Source organism: Pipra filicauda, unplaced genomic scaffold (assembly GCF_003945595.2).
Source record: "Pipra filicauda isolate LSUMZ 115617 unplaced genomic scaffold, ASM394559v2 scaffold503_size409916_pilon, whole genome shotgun sequence".
NCBI classification, from domain to species: Eukaryota; Metazoa; Chordata; class Aves; order Passeriformes; family Pipridae; genus Pipra; species Pipra filicauda.
This window is the reverse complement of record NW_024104647.1, coordinates 270837-298266: the sequence shown is the minus strand read 5'-3', so window position 1 is coordinate 298266 and position 27430 is coordinate 270837. Positions and strand designations below refer to the sequence as shown.

Sequence of the window (27430 nt, the reverse complement as noted above, 5' to 3'; positions counted from 1 at the left end):
CACCTTTACTATCACAACAGTAAATTTCATGGATAACTTTCCTGTAGGATTTAGAAGGCTAAGAAACTTAATCAGCAAGACAAAAACGGTGAAGGGATTCCTATCGGGCAGACTTCTGAAAAGTGTTTGATTAAAAACCTTTGTATGATTTGATGGCCAAACAGTCCACTATCTTTGTAAAAGTCTGGTACCAAGTCCTTAGTCCTGGACAGTAATTTCACGTGAAAACAGTAAAACTTCGGCATTTTACCCATGGAGGAAATCAAACCCATGCATCTAGATATAAAATATCTTAGCTACTTCTTATGAAATAATTATTACAGGAAGTTTTGCGTATCATTTCATATCATATATCATATCATATCATAGTTTAGGGAACCTTTTCATTAAATATCAAAATAAAAGAGACATTTCCAGGGCTACTAAGAGCTAATCCATATATGATTTGTAAAAACATCATCCTGCATGTGATTTCTGTCTGATGACTGCCATCATAAACTGCCTGGTTTAAGTTTACAACGGCTTAAATAAGAACTTTAAATTCTGAAAAAATTTCCAACCGAAAAAGGAGGTGTAGAGACAGAACAGCAGGTTTATGTGGTAATGTGAAGGTTTGTGAAGATACAGGTCAAATACAAGAGAAGTTTGGGTTGCAATCATCTAATAGTAATTATGTTCCGTCAATTAATTTGTAAATGGGGCAGACAAATTTCTATTCAATTTCTTCTCTCGTGTGGTGGAAGATGAGTTATTGCACAAAAGTGTTTTATACTTCCATTAGAGCAAAACAACTTTGTGAAGTAATTGAGACAGAGTGAATAAAAGGGTTATCCTGAAGGATAAATTATTAAGTGAAGATAAGTGATGAACAGGAGCAATGCTAAGAGCCGTAGTTATTCTAATGCAGTGATATGATTGCTTCCTTATGCTTTGGAGAAGAGACTAAGAATTTGCCTTCAGTTTTGCACCAAAATGTTTGAAATGGTATTTTCAGATTGCCATACTTTAGCAATGTCATTATGCTTATGGAAAATCCTAACTCCCATCTTTGTAGCAGGCACCTAAGTGACTTTATGTACAGGCTTAACAGAAAACCAGCCTGTTATCAATCCAGAGCAATCAATTCACCTTCAGACTTGCCTCCAACTTCCTTACCTGATTTCCTCCCATTCTGTGGCATGGGCCAAGCTCAACAAAGCCACCGTTGGTGTGCCCCATGCTGTCGATGCAGTAAGAGGTTTCAAAGCCTCTAATCTGGAAAAGAGGTTTTGCAGTCTGTGTTACTCTCAAGGAAAAAATAAGTGACAAGGAGTTCAGAAAATTCCCATTTATTTTTCAAACCAGAAACAGGTATCTGACAGAGAGAGATGAGACAAACCTGTGTATGAAATTTAAATACTGATGTTAACCATTCTGGAAGATGGAGCTTCAAGCTGCCCATGCTAATTTGCAGGCTCTTATGTGAGTTGGAGTACACTGGTAAGTTAGAGTTGCAGAGCTTAGTTCCAAATTAATAGCATCAAAATATCAAGTATTTTAATTTATTCAATCTGCTATTAGAGCATGTTCCATCTCCCATGTTTTCATAAATAAAGCAGGAGCTCAGCTAAGTTGCTCTCTCTCATCTTGTGGATGAAGAGAAGTGGGATGCAGAGAAGTTATGCACAGCAGCTATTACCCACAGCCAGGCACAGCCCACTGGCCCTGCTGCTCAGATGTACCTTCTGCAGCAGCAATTACATGGGAAAAAAAAAAGAAATAAAATTGACGAGAGGCAGGCACAGGCATAGGAATAAAGAACAGAAGTCCTGTCATAAAGCATGCCTCAACTGCTGATTATCTCACTCCCTTCTCAGAAGGGCCAACAAGCAGATTTACAAAGACTTTATGACACAAATAACATTTTCCCCAGATCTATTTTCTTTGCCAGAGCCTCTTTCCCCTTCGTAATGGCACAGAAAATCTGGAGGACTAGGCTTAGACCTGACTTCCAGAGAGCATTAGGGAAGATGAACCCCTTTCATCTCTTATGGTTTGGAAATGCAATCAGTGTGGTGTTACAAATAGGGGAGGGGAAGGAGGGATTTATCAGATGTAGGATAACTAGCACCCTGTGAAGAAGAGTTGAAGAAAACTTCAGAGAAGTCTCTGAACTTAGAACTTTCCTGTTGCTTCACCAGACCTGCTCGCTTTTACCAGAGATGGTTTCCCGCAAGGTCGCCATTATTATTTTATTCTCTTCAATGCTTTCACCTCGGTGATTAGTTTTATAAAATGTGCCTTCATAACCCTTTATGTAGATTCAAAAGAAGGTCTAAGGCTAATATAAGTAGCTGATGTTTTGTGCTAGCTTTCAGGTAAGAAATCAAGGTAGCATTGTTCACTTGGTCCTTCAGATAAAAGATTTTCATGCGCATGCTCTGTATTGCTAATTCTTCTGAGAAATTAGAGATGACACTTCCTTAGCCATAAGAAACAGCACAGATCAGTACTTTTTAATCCACTTCTGAAATTACAAAAACAGGTCCATCATATCTTGGGAAAGAAGGTTGTTAATTTGGTGGGACACAGGAGTTCTTCTCAGTTAGCAAGAAGATTTTCTGATTTTGCCTCAACAATCTGCAAAAGTGAAATTAATACGAGAGGGCAAGGCTGGAATCAACTGCAGAGGGGAAAAAAAATAAAATCTAAAAGCTGGCAGAGGACCTGTGGTAAGTGCTCTCCAAGGTGTGGGCTAAATGCTAGAATGAGACAAGCAGGGTTCAGTGAGGTGTCCTGCATTCACCTGATGATATGCTACCTCTCTCTGCCAAACACCTGAAAATGCCATATTTATAACCACTTTCTTAATTTAGTGAAGTCATACTTATATACAGTAACGCTGGAGATGACAGTTACAGAATCATATCAAATTATTACATGCAGATGAGGGATTCACTGAGGCTGTAATTGTATGAGTACACCCCAGTCTAGCAAGCGTGGGCAGAATGTACTCCACCTTGATTTCATAATCTATTTTCTAGTCCTTCCCAGAAAAATATTTTCACCCATTAATCTTCACCAATACTCCTACATGCAGGATTCACATTTTTTCTTTTTAAAAAACCTAAATTCCAATTATAGAAAAAAGAGCTTTACATATAACTGAAGACAGAGCCAGGCATAAATCATCCGTCAATGACCTGTGGAGCTAATTAAAAAAATCACACCAGTGAAAGTAGATATAATTTTTTCCTGGGGTTATATTTCCATAGCTCTCTGGTTAGTACCACATAGCTTAGTACAGCAGTAATCAAACAGCTTGTTCACAGAGTGATGTCAAGTAAAAAATTGTTTCCTTTTGAATTCCCAATTTTTAAAAAAACTCTAAAATACACAGAGGTTATGCGCTGTACTTACCTCTCCCCAGTCCACGTTTTTAGGTGGTAAGGGATAATATGAAGTTATATCATATGCTATTTCTTCCATAAACCACTTAAAACTTTTGCAGTTGTGATCTTCACGGAATTTTTTCAGCTCCGATATATCTCCATAGGGTAGCGCTTTTGTCTCCGGCCGACTGGCATAGAAGTAATCTTTGTATTCGTCCCACCATACCTCTACAACTCTGACGTAGTTCTGTGAAGAACAAAGACACTGCTGTGACCTCAAAGTACATGCAACAGGTCAGGCACAACTCCACATTAATAACTGAAATTTAAGGATTTATTCTCTTAAAAAGTAGCAGCTTGAAATTATTATATAGCACTAATAAATGGTCGCCATCAGTAGATTATACAAGATGCGTGAATATTATTTTCAAATTGCTGTTTAGGACTGAAGCCAGCAAATTAAACTGGGTTGCTTAATGAGAGTGCAAAGTCTTTTTCTAAGGTTAGAAAATGTCTATTTGAAATAAAGCCTTTTCAGTTTTGTGTGCAATAAAATGTTGCATTCATTTGCTGTTACCAGAACTGCAATTCAGGGTTTCTATTCACCTTCTACAGTTTTAATACAGAGAATGATACACGTTAGTCCACCAATGGGGAAAAATTCAGTCTTAAATGGGTCAGCTATTTGGAGAAGGGGGAAAACTGGATAGCTCACTTGGTGAACAAGCCTCTCTCTCACATCTTTCTTCTCATTCTCTTTGTTGGTTCCCACCTCTACATTACCTATACAAATTCTAGATGCACACCTTGCTTTGTACAATTCTTTAGCATTAATGACCTGGTGTTAAAACAGTCTTAAAATCTGACTAAAGGCACAAATTATTGTGACTTTAACCCACATCCAGCACAAATTGAACAAAGCTATAAAAAAAGGACATTTACTATGGGGGATAGGAGGGTACCTGAAGAGGAAAAAAAGCTATTTCTACATCTTGTCTTGGACAGAGAAGTAACTTAATATTTAAAAACATTCAGCAGTGTTTTGTTGCATTCAGTAAGCAGATCGGCAGAGTCATGTAAGGTGTTTATATATGCAGTAAATATTTTTTATCAGATTTTCAGAAGACTGAAATGGTTTTTATCATTTCTGACAAGGCAAACATATCTTGCCTGCACTGAGCAATGGAGCTATCATTTGCTATCCTGCCACCCATTGCTCTGTTTCTACTCCCAGACGTGTCCCCCTGGCCTCCCTTGTACTGGTCCTAGTCCTTGTTTCATCAAAATGTTAATCAATTCATGTTAGTAATAAGAGACTTTTTGGGAGGGGTGGTGCCAGGTTAGTTTTCTACCATTATACTAGGCTGGGACATTTCCTTTTCAACTAACTGCTATCTTGGCTCAATCCATACTCTAAAACCCTACCAGTAGTCATTGTCAAAGGTAATGTCTTGGAAGATTGCTCTGGGATTGGAATTTACAAGGAACTGTGTCTTTGGGAATGGGATTTACCAATGCCAAAACAGTACACAAGAGAAAGCTTAAACTAGGCTATAGGAAATCTTAGCAGAAGGGTTTCCTCTCTTCCTGCTGGTAGATGCAAACTGATATGGAACAGTTTTTCTTGATTCAAATTATCTCTTCAAATATAGACAGCTGGCTCACTCTTTTCTTGAGGTGGAGTCTAATTTTAATCTCACATCTTGATTAACATTTCTAGAACCTGCAAGGTACCTGAGGAGTTACCAACCTTTATGGTGAAATGCAAAGCATGCCATTTTCTCAGGTGTCATTTACTGCTTCTTAACTAACAAATGCAGTCACAAAAGTCTGAGAAACGCTAGATTACAGAATTTGCTAACTCAGCCTAGGATCACACCCTATCAAGATAAAGGGGGATTTCAAACCCATGATCATCATCTTCAGGAGTGTGCTATAGTTACTGGAGTTGTTCATACATAGTTGGGGACAGCCCAGAAAAGGCTTGAAGGGCTGACATTAATTAATATGAAATGTGATTTGTACCTCAAAGATGGTGGAGGAAGGTTTTAGAGCAAGAAGATGAGTTCCAGGAATTTTTACCCTTAATAACCGTGGGATTAACACAAAGATTTTTCTCCCACGAGGATGACCATCTTAGCTTTGGATACTAAACAGCTTTGGTGAAGTGCTTTCTAAATTATTACCGATAATTTCAGCAGATTTATCTAAAACTGTTCTTATCTGAAATCAAAACCACCTTCAAGGTTATATCAAAACTGTACCTTTAATGTAGGAGAAGACCCAACATACACAGGGGGTGGATTTCCTTGCCAGCCCTGAAGACGATAGATGTGTCCAACACGAGAACAGGGAACGAACAGCAATTTTCCCCCACACTGCCAGATCTACAAGTTAAAGCATAGGTATTATTAATATATATGCACAGGAATTTAAGACAGATAGATAATAAATTATGGAAGAAATGTCAGCTACTTTTCTTACTATATTGACTGTGATATATTTACATATTTTTTGCTTCATTTGTAAGCATAAAGAAAATAGGTCTCTGAAATGAAAGGCTGCACTGAATACATCTCCAACTCAGCCACGAAGCTACTCAACTAAAATACTTTGTTAAAAAGCTTTTTAAAAGGTTGGCCATCTCATTCCATTGTTATTTTAAAACAACAGTAACAAATGAGTGCACAAAATCTGGAACTGGGTAATTTTTATTATGGCAGAATAAATGATATTTTGATTTCATTTAAGTACCTCACATGCCATCACTAAAGTGGGTTTTGATTAGATGCCTATTCACATTTAAGTTTTTCTTAATAAAGACTAGTAGGGGATAAGGACGTCTTAGGTAACCCATTGCTCCAAGCAGAAACAGATTTTTTGTTAACTATAGTAGCTGAAAATAAAAAATGGGTAAAATATATTACATTTGAAATTCCCCCTCTCCCACACATCTTTGGATAATCCCTTTATGGGAAAAAGAAAACATACCTAAATCTGAATTTAATTGCTCATAGTTTGCACAAGTTTAGTTGTAGCAACAAATCCAAATTCAAGCTAACTTTGGGGATGTTCCAAATTCCAGATCAAAAATATAACTCACCAGTATTAGGAAAAATGGGCAGAATAGTTTACTTTCTTCATTGCATCATGATATTAATTTTCTTAAGTTTCATCAAAAAACCTCCTCAGATATGCAAGGCCATTCATAACATTTGCTATCTAGGAGCCAGCATACAAGACTGATAAATGCTTAGTTCTTCTGAAGATTGGTTGTGACCTACGTGAAACAAATTTGGAGGTCTCTACGTAATAAGCTTTTAAATTACAAAACTACTGTATGTAATTTCAATCATGATTTTGCTCTAAGGAAGATGGAGAATTATATGGATAAAGACCCTGTGTATTTAACATCCTCAATAACTACCTTTGCATATGCATTTACAGCTGAGCAAGTGCACTCAGAGCCTTCCTCTAAATCAAGAAGAGCAAGAGTAGCTAGAGGAGCTCTGAATGTACTTTTACTAAAATTCAGCTATGATTTCTCAGATTGCTGCTGAGGATATCAGACATCTCCACTTTTGTTTGTTAATTGGGACAGATTCCTGCTGTCTGCCACTTGTGTCATTATGAATACTGAAGCTGCAAGAAGCTAATGACGATAATCTTACATTTCCTGCTAACTGAAGAGCATGCATACGCCTAGGAGTGAAAATAAAATCCTCTGCAGTGATTATGAATTATGCAGTTAGCGTTTCAGTTATGAAGACTTCTCCTGTAAAGAAGTTCTCTATCATTGCTTTCATTAGTAACAGCATTTTTCTATACTCACTATGAGAGCACTTAGTTTCCCCTCATCAAATTTGACAGTGTGCTTTCACATTAGCTATTTGAGGGGGGGTTGCAATCCCAAACCACTAACAATATCTAGATTATGCATCATTTGTGTCTCAGCACTAGGCCACCTCTCTGAACTCTTCTGTCCCAAAGCCCACAAGTAAACACTGAGGAGACACATCTCTGACATAATATCTCCTCACAACAAAACCTTCTGGGCTTCATGAGTCAGAGGTAGGTCTGCCTGAACTCCAAACAGAAGTATTTACAGAAAAAAAAAATCTATTAAATTGAATTAAGTTTCAAATATTGATGTTACCTTGTAAGAAATTTCAAAATTTTCGCCACCCCAAATTTGAAGCCCTGGATCATAGAGACCTAGTTCAAAGAAGAAATCACGTTCAATGGCAAACAATCCACCAGCCATTGCAGGGGATCTGAAAGAGAAAGACAGTGTAACCCCTTCTGTCCAAAGTCTCACTTTCAGAGAAAGCAATAGTTAAAGAAGCAATTCACAGTTAACATATAGTAAAGATCAGGTAAATGGCAATACACTGAAAAATCATGAAGCTTTGTCACCAGATTGCAGCAATTTTTTGAAGTGACATCTATATAACTTTTACTTAAGTCATAGTTTTTATTATGTTGTAGGTTTTCTTCTAAAATTAATTTATTTAATTAATGAATTTAGTGATACAAAATTTTGGTCCAAATTATCCATTCAGCCAGTCAGTATGCTTCTATTAATATAAATTTAAAAAAAAAGGAGATAAGAATCAGTGTCATGAGATGTTTCTCTCTTGAAAGTTTTTCAAGTTTTTGAGATAACATATGAGACTGCAAAGCAGACTTAGGCTTATGTTCTGAGGAGCTGCCACATTGAAATATATTGTCTATTAAACAAGCAACAGAGTTTTCCCAGCTGAATGATACCTTTCTTATCTTCTTCCTCTAGCTCTTTTTCTACTGCTGCCATAGGAGACACTTTGTATTACACTCAGTAAAATTTTTAAGAGGGTGTGGATAAAGTTGTACAAGGTTTCCATTTTGGTTTAGTCTTTTTTTTTCTTCTTCTTTTTTTTTTGCCTTTAATGGCTTTGTAAATCCCTTCCCATATGGCAAGATTCAATTAGCAAGTTTTAATGTGTCAAAAAGATGCTGTGGTTTGGATTAGAGCATGTGCTGGTTTTGGCTGGGGTAGAGTTAATTATCTTCACAGTGGCTGGTATGGGGCTATATTTTGGATTTATGCTGAACACGGTGTTGATAATATAGAGATGTTTTTGTTACTGCTGAGCAGTGCTTGCACAGAGACAAGGCCTTTTCTGCTTCTCATACTGCCACACTGGCAAGGAAGCTGGGGGTGCCTGGGGGGCTGGGAGGAGACACAGCCAGGACAGGTGACCCCAACGGACCCAAGGGATATTCCATACCATATGACATCATGCTCAACATATAAAACTGGGGGGAAGAAGGGAGAGTGTTTGGAGTGATGCTGTTTGTCTTCCCAAGTAACCGTTATATGTGATGGGGCTCTGATCTCCTGGGGATGGCTGAACACCTGCCTGCTCATGGGAAGCAGTGAATGAATTCCTTGTTTTGCTTTGCTTGTGTGTGTGTCTTTTGCTTTCCCTATTAAACTGTTTTTATCTCAACCCATGAATTTTCTAACTTTTACCCTTTGGATTCTCTTCCTGATCCTACTGCTGGGAGCATGAGCAAGCAGCTGCATGGTGCTTGGTTGCTGGCTGAGGTTAAACCACAACAGAGCATTTTTGCAGAACAGCTCTAAGCAAAATTCTTTGGTAGCTTGGTCACACTGAAACAGAGAGTAGGATATGTTAAGCCATTTCCAGTGCACATAGCAAGCATTTTTCACCTGAGGATCTATAAATACATGAAAACCCTAATGTATACAATCTAGAGTCCTTAGTAAGTTGACAATTAAAAAAAAAAAGGATAAAGTGAATTCTTTCTGACTTCAAATGATCTGCAGTGCTGAAAGGAGGATCCGAGAGTCCAGATCACCCTGGTGAGCCAAATAAAACATAAGTGAAATACTCCTGCATCACCAAATTATTGAGATGGGTCATTTCAAGCACTATTCATCCATTTCTAGCACTATTCATAGTCTCTTCATTCTATTAGATTTCTAGCTTAGTGGTGTTCCTTTTAACAGCAATGTTAATGTATTTCCTTTCCACACATAAATGTCTGGAGAAAGACATAAGAAAAAGTAACCCCTTAGGGTTAACATATATCCCTCTCTGCATAGCAGAGGCAAGGCAACAGAAACAGAACCACTGACTGTAAGTATTATGGTTATCAGTTTAGTTGCTGTCCAAATCAGCTGATCAGATGCCAAGTTACTGCTACTTGCTGCCTATTGTATTTTCCTCCAACACTGCTTTTGTATCCCAGTGGTTCAAAGGGTAGGAAACCAGCAGGCACAGCAGGGGGAAGCACACTGCACAGCACAGCCCCATGGCTTTCCTGCACTTTTGGTTTTCCTCAGCACCATAAAGACTTGGCAAGTGCAGATACTGAAGTTTCAGTCGGGGCCTCCAACGTGCTGTCAAGTGTGTTAAAGAACACAGTAAAATCTACATAAGCTCAGTAGTTTACTTTATAGGATATGAAGAGGTAAGCATAATGTTACTGAAAGAAGGATTCAGTCCTCGGGCAATTCTCACATTACAAAAGGTTTGTCTCTGTGCTTTAAGCTGTTGAGGATATTTTGTCTGTTTTCCTTTTAAATTAAGCAATCCTGGCTATGGTTTCAGCAAGACTTTTACTTGGTCTTACTTGCCTTGGTTCTGCTGCAAGAAAATGCACACAGCCTGAACATAAACAGATGCAGGGCATTTCTCTGAAAGTATTATTTAAAATAAAGTCATCTTTCAAACCATTCTGAGAACATGTGTTTTGTGTTGCTGGGAACTGTTTAAAGGATTTTAAGACCTGTTTGGATGGTAAACACAGAACACAACAGTGATTTTTGAAATAGCTTATCCTCCTCTAAGCAAATATTAAAGTTCCAATGTGGACAGCCTCACCAGAAAATGGTATTATTTATACTGTATACAAAACAGATCAAACCTTCATAACTTGCTTGCATGTGTTGCCATTTTAGCAAAGAACAATCATGGGTGAGGATAGGGAATTACCAACATCAGTTCTAACAATGTTTAAATCATATATACAAGCAATAGAAGACATCAGATTCTGAAGATGTGAGGATTGCTTTCAAATGTAGTAATACAATTAGTTAAGTGTGAAGTAGAAAGTAATAAAAACCAGCAGAACCTCAGTCTCCCAGTCTTGAAAAGCCAATCAGAAACCCTAGTTTCTAAGCTAGGGTTTCTAGCCAGTTTTGATTTTTTTGGGAAGAAACCGTACCCCACTACAAAGTGTAATAAAAAAGCAGAACTTCTGTGGAAATTATTGGAGTTTTCTCATAATATAAGGTGCTGTTTTAATCTTTATTCCTTTTTATTTTTAATGTTATATGTATTATATTAAAATTTTTTGAAAATATCTAGCCAAGATTCTTAAACAGTATGCTTCTTTGTCAGATGTGATCTATTATGAAGCAAGTGGGAGAAATATGACAAAAGGGATTTTTTTGATACACATGCATAATCCACCAGCTGTATGCATGCATCAGGCCATGACAGCAGGCTACAGATTTTATGCATTACCTTCTATTATAAATACTTACAGCATGCTTGTTATTTCAAATCAAATGGTTAAACAAGCACTGTTGTTTCCAACACTACTTCAAAAAAAATATCATAGCTAAATAGAGTTTCCCTGGCAATGAAGTTATACAATATTTTATTTTGCCAAACAAAACCCGGTCATTCTAATGTGCACCCTATTAACCATATAAGAGCAGGAATAGAGAGGCAACACAAGGTAGCAGAGATATTTTGTGCAAATAGGCAGTTGTGGCAAACAGGTCCAACTAAACAAAGCAGTTAGTGTGGTTAGAAATGTGAAGGTTTTCAGGCTGGAAGTACATGCAAGTTTTAGTGGATCAATATTGACTTCAGAAAAAAAAAGAAACGGGTAAGTGATTTAGTGATTACCGATACGGTTCAGTTTTTGTCTTTCTGCTTTCCTTCTCTTTCTTGGTCAAGGGAACCCTCTTCCATAGCATACTCCAATCCCACGCTCCTCTAGCAAACCCATCTTCGTCACCACCCCCTTGGGGCACAATCTTATAAGTGTTGCCATCTATGACATCTATAAGCGGCACAGTGCATGTGGTTCTGCAGGGTGGCGGGTGGTGGCAGGGAAGATGCAGGTATGTGCAAGGACCCGCATGGCACACGTGCACCGACCGTAGTTCATGGGGAAACAGGGGTGGAGGGAAAAACGAAAGGGTTTAGAAAATTATTCATAATGATTCACAGTATGTAAACAGCTCTCTTTACCGATAAGGTTCAGTTTTATGCTTTCGTTTGGACTTTTCCTTGTGGTTTAACGGAATTCGTTTCCATAGCAAACTCCAGTCCCAGGCCCCTCTGGCAAAACCATCTTCATCCCCACCTTGTTGTGGCTCAATGGAATAATCATTCCCATCTATGTAATCTATTAGAGGTACAGTACATGTAGTTCTGAAACATTTATAGAAGGGAAAGAAAGAGCAAAATACAATTTCAGAAGAGCAATCTCTCTAATCTGAAATTTACACCATTAATTAAACTTATAGAGCAGTGTATATAAAAAGTCACTTGTAAACATATTAAAAAAATGAAGCATCATTAGAAAAAAAAAGATATAGCTTTTTCTTTATGCTGGTTTAAGAGGTTCTGAAAACAAAAGAGTTAGGTCTGAGATGCAAATATATCAATTTGTTTATCAGCACTTTTTCTGTTACGTGTACTTCTTGACATTGGTCTTCTAATAAAGCACTGCTGAAGGCAACAGAGGAGCCCTCAGAGGGCTAGGGTTCTCATAGTATTATTATTTCCTGTAATTTCTATTCATATTAGATCTTAGCTCTCAACAAGTATGATGAATTCTTGGCTTTTACTAGCGTTAACACGGATATTCATTATTCTGTCCTATTCAACTGCCCTGAAAATACAGCCTTTCAGGATAAAAAAACATTACTAGTGCTCTCCTAGCAGCAGTCTTCAGTAGAATTTTTCCTGTTTGCTTTGCAATACAATGCTCATTGTGATTGATCATATACGATATTCACCAAGGAAAAGACATTATCTCCCCACATTTTCTAAATGAGTTTCCTAGTGACCAAACTTGGAGCACTTCCATGTTTTTAAGTGAAATCTTATGAGATAAAAGAGTGGTGGAAAAAGAAATGTTAACACCATGCTCCTCTTTGAGGCAGCAGCAGCAGCAGCAGCAGCATGCTGCATCCAGGGCTTGGAAGAAGGCTGCCAAGCACTGCCCTCTGGCACCATGTGTAACCTCCACCTCCGTGGGCAATGCTGGAGGATGCCTCTAAAGCTGCCTGGTCTCACCAGCCTTTCTTGTGTCAAACAGTAATACACACTCAATGGAAGCCCACAAGCATTTCCATCTTCTCTCTAGTATCTTGACTCAAATATAGTCTTGAAGTTGAGTTACAGCCTTTAAAACACACAAAACCCAATTCTTCAAGCGAATTCTGGAAGCACAACAGGTTAACAAATAGTTTTTAGGATTAAGCAGCTATTTCACGGTATTAAAGAGTTTAAACATGGTTTCCTAAACACATATATCCTTGACTACACAAGCTAAGAGTGTGGTGGCACACAACAACAGCATTTTAACAGTTGGAAGAAATGAAACCCCCAGATATCTCTCTCTTCTGTCACCTCTCACAGATCTCCCTCTCACAATGCAGGAATTTCAACCAGAAACTCCTAGCAAGTGCCTGGGCTTGTGGTAGAGACAGGCTCAAGCCCTGACCTCGCTTTGTTACAAACAACACTCCAAAGTACTTCAGAGCGAACAAATAAGGCCATATATCAAGACCAAAGATGAGAAAGTTATAAAACTTTTGAGATCACAGAGGCTTTAAATCCCCATTAAATCAAAACATTTATTGCTACTTTTCCTCTACCAAAAATCAGGTTTTTGTTTAGTTATTTTGTTTAGTCAGGCTCCTTATTCAGCTATAACAGAACATTTTATAACAGTGCCTCAGATCATTGTAAAAAACAAGAGTTGTCTTACATGCAATCTACACTATGCAAAATATTCAGTATGCCTATTAAAACAAACTATCTAGAGATTTACTTGCCCGACTATTTTCCTTCCTCTTTATGTATCTTTTATGCTGTGGGATAATGTAATCATCATACAGAAAATATTTATATAGTTTGATATAGATATAAAACATATTGACTATAGTTTGAAAAGTGAAGATTGTTACTGTGCTTTTTTTCCCCTAAAAGGTCAGACACTGGAAATAACGGCAGAACATTACCTGTCCTTAGATATAGGAGCTATAAGTGGTGCATACCAATTAATTCCCACCTCACAATGGGCATCAAGGTAAACCAAAACCTTCAAAAGAAAAAAAAAATATATTTCTGTATACAGGATTGCAGTGATTTAATTACGCTTACTTACACTGAGATACAGACATATAAACATGAAAATGAAGATTGAGTAAAACTGATCTATTATTAAAACAGTATCAATAATATAATAATATAATACTACATTTCCACATATCTATTGGAACCACCAAAACCTCTCCCTCAAAAAAAGATAAAAAAGACAGACTTGTGTGTGAACTGGCTCCTACCTGTCCTAGTTTAGCCTTCTGGGCTCCAATACTTCTAGCTTGGATCAAACCTTCTCTCCTCTCATTTCGAAATACCTTTACAAGGCCATTCCACTGCTTAATATAGTCATCCAGCCTCTCTTGTAAGTGTGCTATCAAATAACAAAGAAAAAAATTATTTTGGTGAGTTTTAATAATAAACAGTTTTGTACTCTTAATACAACCCCAAAATATCTACAGACCTTTACAAGAACCTTTATTTCAACCACTCACAAACACTAAAACTGAGGAGATCAAGATTTTTGACCTCATGGCACAGAGGTTTATCTCTAGCACATCAAAAGAAAAAGCATCTGAAGTAGCTGGCCACACCACAGGGAGCTGGGTCAACAATTCCCAATCACTTCAATATACGACATAGTAGCTTACAGGTTTTCATCTATATTCCAAGAGGGCAGAGAAGTTTCTACATTTTAGCATACAGACTTTCCTCATCAGATAATGTCACATGTACAGTTGAAGGCACCATTTCTCAGTTAAACTTTTCCTTCACTTTCTGCCTCATAAAATTTTCTGTCAATCTATTAAATCTAGAAACCTGAGGCAAGAACCCACCATGCTCAGATTATTGCCCTTCCTCATACAGACCTGTTCCCTCCTGGGGAGGTCTTCCACTAGTCTTCTAATGAAATTAATAAGAATAATTGGAGGGCCAGAAGTGGAAATGGGACCTTTGTCAGTAAAGGGACAAGTAACCATGTAACAATCAAGATGAGCTATGCTTAAATGGCTTCGGATTTGTATTTGCACATTGGTCTTTGCCAAACTACTCTGGAAACCACATTCCTGTTGCACAATGTGAAAAAAGGATCCTAGTGTTGCATAATATTTTGCCCAGATGATTCTGTTGAGAAAACTCATGAAGGCAGCAGGGCTGATAATCAAGCACCTCCTGTTTGAGGCTATGCTGATTTAGCTACTGGTGTTCATTTAAAATCTATTTTTGTTCTGAAAGGCTCAAAAGAATTGCCTACAGCTTCAGTTTCTCTCAGTCAGGAACCAAAATAAGCCACTTTAGCTACAGCCGAGGCATCCATGCACTGGTTTGCATCAGCTTCAAGGGGCTGATAGATGCCTGTGCTGATCTAACCAGGAGAGGGGACATGTGGAGGTGGAAGAAGAAGGATGTCCCTTTCAACTGCAACAGGCCATCAGGTTACTTCAGTAGCAACATTTCTTGCAAACTGAATGAAAACGATGAAGTCCGGAGACTTCTGCAACTTAGTTTCAGTGTATTTTATATTTTATTCTAGTTTATATTTTATATTTATATTTTATTCTAGTTTAAACAAAAGCTACATATAATTGTAGTGGAAATGGTGTTTTTTTGAAGTGAAGCTTCCAAAATTGAAAATTCAGCAATTTTATCAAAGAACAATCTTCTGAAATCACTATCTTTTGATACGCTTATTATCCTTCCTCTCCATCTTTATAAAAGAATAAGTTTTCTCAACTGAGTTTTATGTATTCTCTTCTCACACACATTTACAATTTCTTTTGTAAATCCTGGTGCATTAGGAGAACCTCAAGGATACACAAATGTCAAATTATAGAAAGAACAATTTTATCACATATGCTGAATAGAATAACATACCATGTAATAAATAGAGAATATATGATATGATAGCTGTGATATAAATTTTTATAGGATAAAATCAACAGAGTTTTGAGGTCATACTGAAGTGGTACGAAGAGAATCTTTATACCACACCATTATTTATGCTGCAAATTCCAAGTATGTGTTACAGAAGGACTGTCAGGATTGTTTTAAAGATTTAAAACCTTAAGTTATTTCCAGCTCTCCTGCCTATGAAGCCAAATGTTTTAGTTATCAAATGTTCAACTATGTAAGGCTCACAGGGAGCTGTAAAAACCTGTCATATTGATTGTGTAAAGCTTTTCTACAGTAGAAGTCTCAGGACTGTGCAGTCCATTATCTGAAACCATGCCAGGGTTAGCAGCAAGTGCTATTTCCCATAGGAAACCTGAATTTTTCCTCCTTCCCATACTACAAAGCCTGCATGACAGCAGTGTATAAAATCGCAATACTTTTACAGATAAAAATACTGTTTGGCCAGCATTAAATTTTGTTCACCTAGAATATGTATTTATGACATCTGTCAACAGCCTTACAGAAATCTGGTTTTTGTTCAAAAATGTATATTTTATCTTTCAAAATATTATAACCACCAATCTGGCCTTCTCCTGTTTGAGTTCCTCTCTCATGTTTGACCGCATGATTAAAGCATGAATCAGTGTCTTTTAAAAACACATCATTCCTCCAAAGATCTTAGGCGTTGCAGATGAGAAGGAGGGAGGAGGAGGAAAGCAGTTTTTTTCCCTGTGACTCATGGACATTAGAGAACTAGAAAAATGGTATCAGAAGTCCTCCCTAAAGCAGCTGCCTTTGACTACCCTGAGCTGTAATACTACTAATGTGGGGCTCTTGACTCTAACACAAACCCTGATCAGTGCTTCAGTTTTCCCACGGCAAGCACCATTAAACAGGTTAATAAAAATACTGTTACCTGTCTACTCTCATTACTTCCCTTCTGGTTATCTCACAGGATGTTACATCAGTGGGAAATACAGATAGCAATAAAGAAAAAAATAAGTAAACACAAAAGGTAGACAAAGCCTTTAAATGCTACTAGGAACACTGGTACTGACCTCGCAGTCACTCTTTACAGGTGCACAGACTACAAAAGCTGCACCAGCTGAGATATTGACCTCTATGCTCCAGAAAGAAAGCAAGCTGGTACCCAAATAGGTAACAAGTGGTTGAAGACCTAATACACAACCGTAATTGTAGGAAGCCTTAGAAAATACAGTTTTATGAATTCTCTTTGCCCTTCCATAACAGCTGTTTCCTTCACACAGCTAACACTCACAGAAAAACAAACTGTTTCTATGAAGAAACACAAGAAAAACTGGGAAAAAAACCCATGTGCAACAGTGTGGCCTCACTGACACTGCTGCAACACTTCTCAGACCCTAATACAGAGGTCTCCATTGAAAATGGAGATATCATCATTTACTTAGCTAGGCATCATCTTCTTGTTACTGTTCCCTTTGTGCTCTGACAAAGGAAAAAAATGCCAGAGTAGAATTCAGCACATATCTCTGCACAGTTCTCCACAGTCAAATCCCGCTGTTTGCAGAAGAGATTAAGGAAAGAGTGTCATTCAGCAAAAAAGACTGCTCCCAACTGACTTTATACAAAGAATTATAATGCAAAGAACATTTTCCAAGCATTGCAACTGTTCCTCCCTGTAAGGCATAACATATATAAGCTTCTATGCAGCTGCAACTCCCTTCTGATGAAAGAGGATTTCTCAAAAGGAAGGACAGGCAGGGTTTTTATGAGCCAGTCTTTAGAAGTGTTTGCAACCACTATATTCCATTTTAATTTTATATCGCTGGAGAAGGCAGCAGCTAAGAAATAAGGACAGTCACACTGAGTGTGAGCAAACATCTACCCAGTCCAACACTGGTCTCCAAGAGCATAAGATGGTCTTTGCTGAGTGGAAAGGCAGATATGAAGTGTGCAGCCTGAAAGTAGGTGGGGAAAGAGAAAATCTTGTATCTGTACTATCAGCATGGCTTTTCTTCTGGCTGGAAAAGCAAAAAGCTGCCAGCAGCTCTACTGTGATTAAGAGAGTTTGTGTTTTGCAGCTCTCCTAACAACTGGAGATGTCTTCAGGCAGCTTGGCATGCTTTGCAGCCCATACTAGTTCATCTTTCTCTCTGGGGATAAATAAGTGGAGTGAGATTCTACTCTCTTGGCCATTTTTCATCTAGAACACAATTTGAATTATTGAAATTAAGTTAATTATATTTACCAAGTAATAGCCTAAAGCAGTTTGAAGAATTATTATAGTTAAATAGTGCAGTTGCAGCAAGGTGTTCAGAGCAATTCCAGCCTGTGCTTGTCTTCCAGTCACTCATACCTGGGAAAACTGCACCTTGAGCTTTCTGTATTAAATTTTCTGATTCAAAAAAGTTACTTGGGAAACTGAAGTTTGGCAAATACAGAGGCAAAAGTCTACTGGATGTTAGGTCCAGGCTAGCTATATCTGCTAACCATTCATTTATGAGTAGAAAGCTAGAAAGTTCTATATTTCAAAATAAATTCTTGAAAAATACTGCTTTTATTTAACAAACATCATCTATTGGAAAACTAGTATGAGTTGTTATGCCAGACAAACTCATTAACATGAACTACATATACATTGTAGAGTCAGCTACAACTCATGTGAAACCCAAATACTGAGCCCTATCATTAGTAAAAAATCTGTTAAGTTTTCTAGAGACAGTCAGTGTCATAGTTACTTTATACAGCTAACTCAGTCCTTGAATAGCTCTGAAGGAAAGCTGTGATACCAGCTGAAAAGCAAAACACAGTATATGTCTGCTGACTGAATTATTAAAATTATATCCCTTACGAGAGAAGATACTTTCATTTTACAGCATGTGCGTATATCTAAGCCAAATTCTCAACAGCTGTTAAAGGATACAGGAGACTACAATTTAGCATTCAGAATCTTTATTAGACTAAGCTAAACACAGTTAAGTTTACAAAACAGGGAATGTTTCCTCTCCTGTTAAAACAAACAGAAAATGATATCTACCTATCTACAGGTACAATGTGAGAATTGACACAAAATAACTATTTTTAATAGTGACTTATACTCAAAAAAAGGTAAACTCAGCTACGTGATGAGTTCAGTTTTAAAATTTATAGTGGATATACCCACAGAAAACAACTCCCACAAGGCTGGAACTGGGAGAAGCCCAGATCACTTAATAAAAACGAGAGTTTCAGAACAGTCATCTGTTTTCTATGCCGCTGCACAATTCAGCTATTATAAAAACAAAGAGGAGGGTATCCTGTGCTGCTGACCAAACTTGCCTGTGCTCCTAAAGTCATCATCATTGTCTAGAAGAGACTGTTACTCCACACATTCAAAATTATGACTTTATTTATGGGTCTACCCTTTTTCTCTTTGACTTCTATTCAAGAATTATGCTGCAATAAAATCCTACAGAATGTGCAGCTCTGATGCACTCTTTTGAAATTTGTTTAAAGTTTAAAATCAGTCAGATTTCCTCTATATCAGTCAACTTATATCTCTAGGATACCATTTTCAGTTCTTCTCTATATTCAGCCTTGAGTTGCATTAACACTGAAGTTATCACCATTAAAGGAAAAAAAAATCAGTTTACATTTATATTTATACGAATCACATATAAGTACCTGCATCCTGACTACAAAACCAAGACTAGAATGTAAATCACAAAGGATGAAGAAAATCTCTGGACTTTTGTTGATATGTAGGACTCAAAGAAAGGCAGAAATTAAAACATACTTAAGTTCTTATAAGCTCCTTCCCTAAATAAGAAACAATAAACAGCTTAATATAATGTTTAATTTAAAAAGGATGTCAGAATCTAAGAGGATATTGAAAATGAATCAGATAATTTGATATCCTTAGATACCTTTAATTACAGTTAAAAACAAAACAAAAAAGAGACATCTAAATTCCTATATGGAATAAAGAAAGGAGTTATTCCTAACAGGCTTAGCTCAAATGCCTTTGATACTGTTCAAACTACTTGCTTTCACAAGAGCTATGAGGGGTACTAGGTATCCCAGCTTTCTTCTATATACTACTCAACAACTGTGGTAGAGAACTTGCTACAAATCCTGTATTTCAAACAATGAATACAAAGGATTGCCACCTTTACAAGAGCAGTTCATTGGAAGAGCTTTCCCTTCACTGAAAACTCAAAGGACTGTGAAGAAGCAACCTACTTTCCTTCCAGAGTCAACATGGCAGGTAATAAATCAAAAGAAAACTATTTTAAGAAAATAAAAGTTTCCTTTTCTACAAGTAGTGTGTTAATATTCTGAATATACCTTTGTTGCTAAAATCATCAATCAGCACAATTTCTGCCAAGTATTTCCTTGGTGTTCTCTTAATGACACTGTGGACTGTCCTCATGAGCGTGGACCATCCTTCATTATGGAAGACAATGACAACGCTGGAGGTGAGCAGGTTATCGTCATAATGCCAGTATTTGCATCTGTAAAAAGATTTGATTTTATTAGTTTTCACAATGTGATTACAGAACTGCTTAACCACACCTTTGTGCAAATGACATCTTCACTCATGGATATCCTTCAAATTTAAGAGGAAGAGGATTTAAAAGGTAATACAGCTTAAGTGCATTACAGAGGTATGAGGCCCAAAGAGCAACTTCCTTCCCACCTAGAGCCTTTTTTCCTCCTGAAAGAGGTGCGATGCAGCTGGTAAATGATGACTTCTGCCTCAACATTTACATGCTTCCTCCTGTGTAGGTGGCTGGTATTGCACAGACCCCACTAAGAGACCCCTGTCACCACCACCACCACCACTTTGCTGCTTGAGCAGCCAGTAGAGAACAGTGGAAGAAAAGACCCAGACTGCAGCTGCGATGAGTGTCCTCTTCAAAACATCACACTTCAGGATGGGCTGTATATTTGGCCACCAACTGCATCATGTACGCAATAAGGAAGTGTTGTTTCTTCCTAAGGCTCTTTAAATCATATTTACCCAGTAGAAGGACTCTATAAAATATTTCTGTTTGCTTTATACAGTCCACATGCAGAATCTGCATAATTAGCAAAGTTACATTGTTGTGGCAAGGCAAAACTCATTAATTTCTGCTCTTTCACAATAAAATAAATTTAAACATAGTAAACTTGCTAGAAGTACAGCAGCAGCACATGAAAAGCTCATGTCATCTGCTATGCATAAAACTATTTCCTTTTGCAAAAACCATCAGAAAAGCATAGTTACTCATAGGAAACATGTAATCCCATGGCAGAGAAAATGTGATTTTTACTGTCCATTATACATGGTTAAACTTTTAGGTTAACTAGCTAAAAAAACCAACCTTACCAAATCCATTCAGCCCTCCATTCCCTTACTCAAAATGCTAAGTCATGTGTTTCACCATATGCAGGAAGTTAACAGCTTTGGCTAAATTTTTGCAATCATACATTTCTCTTTTAAACAAAATACAAACAAAAATTAAAAAAAAAAAAAGACTGCCAAACACAAGTTTCAAATCTGGCCCAATTTCAATGGGCTCCTTCCTTGAAAGATATGAAAACACAAGGATAAAAAAAATACAAGACAAGAGAGAAGAAACCAAACAAAAATACTGCAGAAAACTCAAAGGAATAAAGTGAGAAACTGAACACTGAAGTGCTGCCAAATTTTAGAAAAAGACAAGAATTCATAAATCATTTGAAAGTGTAATGTCTATATAAAATTGGACAAAAACACTATCACAATAACAAAGAACACACATTTTGATCAAAGTTAACAGTTTCTAACTCTCCAAATGCATTAAATGGGAATTCAAGTAACAGGTTCAATTTAGCATGCATCTGGCTATAATATACATCTTTCTAGTAGCCAACATGACAGATCACAATTGCATCAACAGAGTGCGCAAGACTACCCAGTGTCAGAAAGAGTGACATAGGAAACGTAACTATTGCTTATGTTCATCTCTACTAAACTTTTTCAATTGAAGTATCTGTATCAATGGGTTCTAGCTTGGTGTGCCATGAAACTCTGTATTCATTTAAAACATTTTGCATTTCTATTTCTCTGTGGACCTGGACTCGGGTGTTTTTTCCTGTTAGAAAACAAGCAATATGAGTACTTCAGTCCACATTTTCCAATACCTATTAATCACATTTATAAACAACGGATTTAATTTGCAACTATAATGTCCATTTCTCCAACAGCATCTCAAAGTGAGACTGTTCACAGTCTCCCTAATTACAATCAGTCCAAGTATTTCCTTAACTGGAAGTTTCCCCAGCTGATCACTAGCCCCTTTTCCAACTATAATAATTCAATTCCTATCACCAAACACACAGACATTTGATTTCAATGAGCAAAATCCTTCCTTTTTTCATCTTTCAGCAAGTAAAGTCTTTAATAGAGAAAGTCTGACTTTTCAAAGACATCTGTCATGTATTAAGAAATTATTAGTGACAAATAAAAACTTTTAAACTTACAGATGCACAAACTTCCATAGTTGTAGTTCTCTATATACAATAAGAAGTTTAAGTGCACAGAAACATTCCTGTGTTTGAAAAGAATGCCCTTTATCATCAGAAATCACCAGAGTTTCTGAAACTACATTCAGTTAAACATGGAAAGAACTCAACAGATCTACAGGTATTTAAAGAGTGTGTCTTTGGTGAAGAAGGACACATTTCACTTATTGTCAGGGAACAGCATAAATATTTATTTCTCACCTCACAGAAAATGAAAGACATTTGGTAGAAACATGCTATTAATTTTGGTCCTGTGGGAAAAGAAAATTACAGAATCAAAACAGACTACAACAAAATGGTATCTAATAAGGCATTTCTTTTCTTAGGTGAGCTGTAAGCAACGTCTGAAACAGCACGATCACTAAAAGTACGACTTACTGACTAAAGTCCTCCAGCTCAATTGTTTTTATGCCTGAAGTAAATGCAGCTAATCAGTTACAAATTACCAACATACAAGTGCTAGACTGGCTCTTTAAAAGGTTCAGGCCACAGATGCCTTCCTTACACAGATCCTTCTCAAAGATTTCAGCTGATTACAGATTGCAGTGCTACCATTTGTAGCACAAGCATTTAAGCTGTCAACAACTTACTTAGCCATTTGTAGAGATAAAATTGATATCCTACCTAGGTGTGTTAAGTGGGGTGTGTAAAAGGAATATTTAATATGTTTAATAACAGATTTATACAGAATTGTGTTGCTTTACACATATATATTAATTTTGGTGATACCGTTATGTTAAAATAGAGGAAAGTGAGGTGTCATACATTCAAAAAAACAGCATACCAGCTGAATGTTGTTCAAGAGCTCTGTTTAAGAGGTAGTAAAATAGCACTTTTTGCCTCAAAGGAGAAGGTAGTATCTGATGCATCTTGCACTGTGCCCCTGACCTGCACCTTCAGCAGTTTAGCCAGGAAACTGTTTTGCTCTCCAAATAAAAAGACCACAGTTTCAGACTGCTTTCAAGGGCAAAACCAAAGCAAACACTGAAAAAGAACTCAAATCTTTTGGTTGCTTATTTCTTCCACTTCCTGCAGTATAGGTTAGTCATATTTAGCAACAAAATGGTGAAGAGCATAAGAATGAATGACAGTATGTAGCTTTATGTAATTTTAAAAAGCCAAACCAAGTACAACCCCCTGAATTTAACAATACATCTGTGAGCAATTTATAACACTTAAGCAATTTTTGATCTGTATTTAATAAATTTTTAAAATATAAAACCAAAGGTCTAGAAAGGCTTTTTGCTATACATCTGACTTAATCTCTTCAAATCTGTCAACACACTTTACTTTTTAAAGTTGAAAAATCATGTGTTGCTAAATGTGCTATTTGCAAGCAGTGAAGCACTAAATTTATATCTCTAGTAAGAGCATGTTTTTAGTTTTTTTCCAGAGACTTTATTTCACTCATTAGACAGTCCATAGATTGAATCATCAAGCCCATAAACTCTGATAGACTGCAGTAACTCTTATGCACAATCTTCTCTCTCATCTTACACTGAGAACTAGAGGTTTGAAATATAGTAGTTGTTTCAGATATGTGCAATTAATACATTTTTTAATCTCTGTGGTAGTTTTTTCCCAATAAATGTGATGGTTGCTCAGGGTTCTGAGCAACAAAAGTCAGGAGCCTCAGCTCTCATTTCCTTCATATCTTCAGGGAAGGAAGCCGGGAAGAGCCTTTCCTCAGTGGAGCAGCACTGACATCCAGTGGTGGGCAAACCACATACCAAGAAACCATAAATGCATTTTCCTTGTGTTTGAAGCTAAATTTTAGAGTACTGTTTTCCCTCCAGGTTTTAGGCACCAAAAAAGGAAAATAATATGCCTGAATTTCCAAGAACTTTCTTCAGTTTTAAAAGAGAGGGTCAATGTTCAGGCAAAAGCTGCAAGCTATCGAAAACTGGCATGAGCAGATTCAAAGTACAAAAGGGTTTGTGACAAAGAGGATTTAAATATGTTTCAGCCTCTAGCTTCATCTGCTGGGTGCAGTCCTGCCCACATACTAGCACAATGCCCATTCAGGTGTAGCCTGCAGGCCAGCTGTGGCAATATACCGTGCACCAAGTTAGTTAACAAAGTCACTTAAAAAAATATTTTGAATTCTTATTGGTATAGCTGAGAGGACGGCACACTGCAACAGATTTGCAGGAATAACAGGGTAGCATCCTCAAGCAAGTTTTGCCTCTAGACAGTCACATCACTTTTCCTGAATCCTGTAAAGAGTTACTGTATCGGCAAGAGTAACAGGCATGCACAGATCTGTGAAGGGCTGGCAACACCTTATCTGGGCAGTGCTGCAGGGAAGAGCAGCTCTGTTTGTTTCCCCTTTCCTTGAGGGACTCATGAGTGAAAGGAAACAACACCTTCAGTCCGTGAATAAAAACTTTCCATTCCCAAATCAGCACCAGCATTACTGAGCAAAACCAGAAGTGACTCATCACTGGAGCAAGTCAAAAGGCACAGCAGTGATCTAATTGAGGAACAGGGTGAGTAATGTTTCTTCTGACTATTAGCCTGCATACTTGGGATGTGAATTAGTTCTACTCCCTCTCCACCCCTAGAGGAATAGCACTGTTGGAGCCTGTGCCACGTCAGGATCCCTTATCCCTCAATCATAAAGCTGTGCACCAGCCACATCAGAGAGGAGCTCTTTTATGGGAGACCCCTCTGGACAACAACCTGGGCATCTGGGCTAAAGTGCTCCTTGGCTTGAGGAAATTTCTGCTCTTACAGCTTTGGACTCTGTTCATTGGCTTGCTCTTACAGATGTCCTGGGGCCCCACAGTCATGATCATGGGTACATGGTCCAAGGATGGGATGACCGTACAGACTCCCTGTTAGTAACTGCTGAAGACGCAGACACAGACTCGAATTTCCTCAGGCTAAAAAGAGCCAAGACTGGAGTCTCCTTCTCCTGGAAGAGTAATCCAGCCACCAAACAAAAATGCGAGAACTGAAAAAGGATTGCACCTTGACAGAAAGATACTTAAGAGGGCAATTTAAGACCTTGAGCCAACAGAAGTGCTTCTCATGTCATCCTGAATCCCTAACTCACGCAGCATACCAGTACCTAAGCTCCAGAAAAAGTAAGAGGTCTTATGGCTGCATATTGTGACACTCTTATCTTGATATTAGTTTCCCTAGGTCAACTATCTTGCACCTGCATTTACCAAGGACACATCAGTACCCTCTGGATTTTAAGCACTGTACTTGTGTGCTCAGACCAAAATGTAGCAGCACTGATTCCTCTAAGAGAGAAGGCAGCTGCCATCGCATTCCTGTAAGCACTCCAACAGCCAGCTCCTAAGAAGCTACTCAGCTGTTGCAAGATGAGGGACCTGAACCAGTACAAAGCTGAAGGTCTCACTTTAGTATTTATCCTGAAACCGAAACTGACGGTTAAACAAAAAACAGAATCTCTCTTCTCCATTAATATAAAATTGTTCATAAATTGTATTTAAATTTTATTTCATGTTTAAAGTGGTATGAAGCTCACAGTTGTATTATCATCTATTATAATTGCTTTATAGTGCATGCATTTTTCTCATTATTTGAGAGGGTCCAGCACTAGCAAAGCCCAGAAATAAGCTAGGAGCTCTATTTTCATTTGCACCTTCCTTTTCTAGTAAGTCCTGTTCTTTTCTTACAAGGAGACAGTCCTTCAGATGATAGCATGGTGTTTACAGACTTTCAATATTAAATTTAGGGCTGCTCCTTATTTTAAATCATCAATTTATTATGACTACTGCAGTAAACTGAATCTAACCCCTAGGAAGATGAACGAGAATTTTTTTTCATAAAACATCATCAACTGTTTGCTCATGTGTATGGTTGACATCATCAAGGTCATAGTTGAGACTGGCTACTAAGTCTAGAGTAGACAGAATAAAGAGAAACAGATTACAAAACTGGGTATTTCTTTTTTAATATACAACTAAGTAAATCCAATGCTAATACTAGATTTGTTACCTATGAAGCCTTATTTTTTATGCACCATCAACATCAACATAAGATTACAGTAGTTGACTTACAAAACAGGGGTTCTGGAAGAGAAGTGAACAGCCAACCTAAGAAAGACAAATTGATCAGCTAAGTTGTTTTCTTTTTCCCTTTAGCAGACAGCAGCAAAACCTTTATTATACACTACCAAACAGCTTAAACCTATGCTGAAACAGCATTTTCTATTTTTACAGTAGCTACAAGCTTTACCCATTTCCATTCCTGAAGTAATCTGCAAGGCTATGTGACTACATTGTATCATTAATGCCCTTGGGAGCACAAGATACATCTACCATACTTCTGAAAGCATCACAATCCAAATTCAGGGCAAGGTTTGCACAAGGACCCAACACTAGGAATAACAGGAGAATTAAAGGAATAGCCTTTACATTTTTTTTTTAATCACAAGATTCTTGCCCGTATTATCCCTTATCCAATACTGAAAAAGTTGAATCAATAAACATCACAGGGCAGGAAAGCTAGGGCAGCTAGGTGGCTAAAATAAATTGCCTTCTCCAGGGAAGGGGAAGCTCCCATACAGGGAGATGAGGCCAAAGCCCTCTTCTTTCCTGTTTTGGTTTAAAGTGGTGAAGTCCTCCCAGGTCTCTAGGCCTTCTGCAGTCCGGTGACACACCGTGCATGTCACAGGGAGTAGAGGGGGCAAGCGGCTTCCTCAGGACCAGGGCAGGGCAGTGCTGTGGGCCAGCAGCACAAAAGCAGTTTGGATGGGATGCACTACCCTCTCCCCCTTGAGGTGTCGAGCACTGCATCTTCAGAATTAAGCAGCCACCATATGGCAATTCTTCTCATTTCTCCATTGAGTGAGCACCAGTTGAGGAAGTTATGGCTTGATATATTTGCTTCAAACAGTCCAGGCTGTCCATAACTTCGGGTTTATCAAACATTGACAAGCTTTGTAATAATCAATGTAATAATCAAGCGACTAGAAAGAAGCTTGAGGCAGTGAGCTCAGTCCCACAGAAATACTGTATTTCCACCATGCCTTGCTCATCAGGTATTAAACCTTGAAGTTCCTGCCCATGCTTAGCTGGACTGCATTATAGCTTGTATCAGGCACACTATTTAAATGCTCTAGCACAGTATGTCCTGGTTAACAGGAACAAGACAGAGCGTAAGAAGTCTATTTAATTTTAGTCTCACATTCAGATTACAACTCATTTGACAGAGTGTTTCCTCCATCTGCCCCAGAATTTCTATGTTGCAAGTCAGCACCTGAAGGGTTACACAAACAGCTGCAGGAAATCGCTCAGACTGCCCCTCCACTGAAGTCAA

General features: G+C 37.8%; 1 protein-coding gene across 3 annotated transcripts in view; it reads right to left on the bottom strand.

The window, feature by feature from the left end:
- The window catches only part of GALNT7 (polypeptide N-acetylgalactosaminyltransferase 7), a 100246-nt gene that overhangs the window by 11960 nt on the left and 60856 nt on the right, over positions 1–27430 (bottom strand). For 2 of the 3 annotated variants that reach the window (XR_005565635.1, XM_039386798.1), the window contains 8 exons: positions 19934–20100; positions 13975–14105; positions 13651–13730; positions 11648–11830; positions 7528–7645; positions 5636–5758; positions 3400–3618; positions 1156–1254 (listed from right to left, as the gene is read on the bottom strand). Coding sequence is in view for 2 of the 3 variants with exons in the window: in XM_039386798.1 (XP_039242732.1) it covers positions 1156–1254; positions 3400–3618; positions 5636–5758; positions 7528–7645; positions 11648–11830; positions 13651–13730; positions 13975–14105; positions 19934–20100 (1120 nt within the window). In the remaining variant the exon portion in view is untranslated. Of the gene's footprint in view, positions 1–1155; positions 1255–3399; positions 3619–5635; positions 5759–7527; positions 7646–11299; positions 11483–11647; positions 11831–13650; positions 13731–13974; positions 14106–19933; positions 20101–27430 lie in introns of all 3 variants that reach the window. The other variant, XM_027748125.2, reaches the window with a different exon arrangement.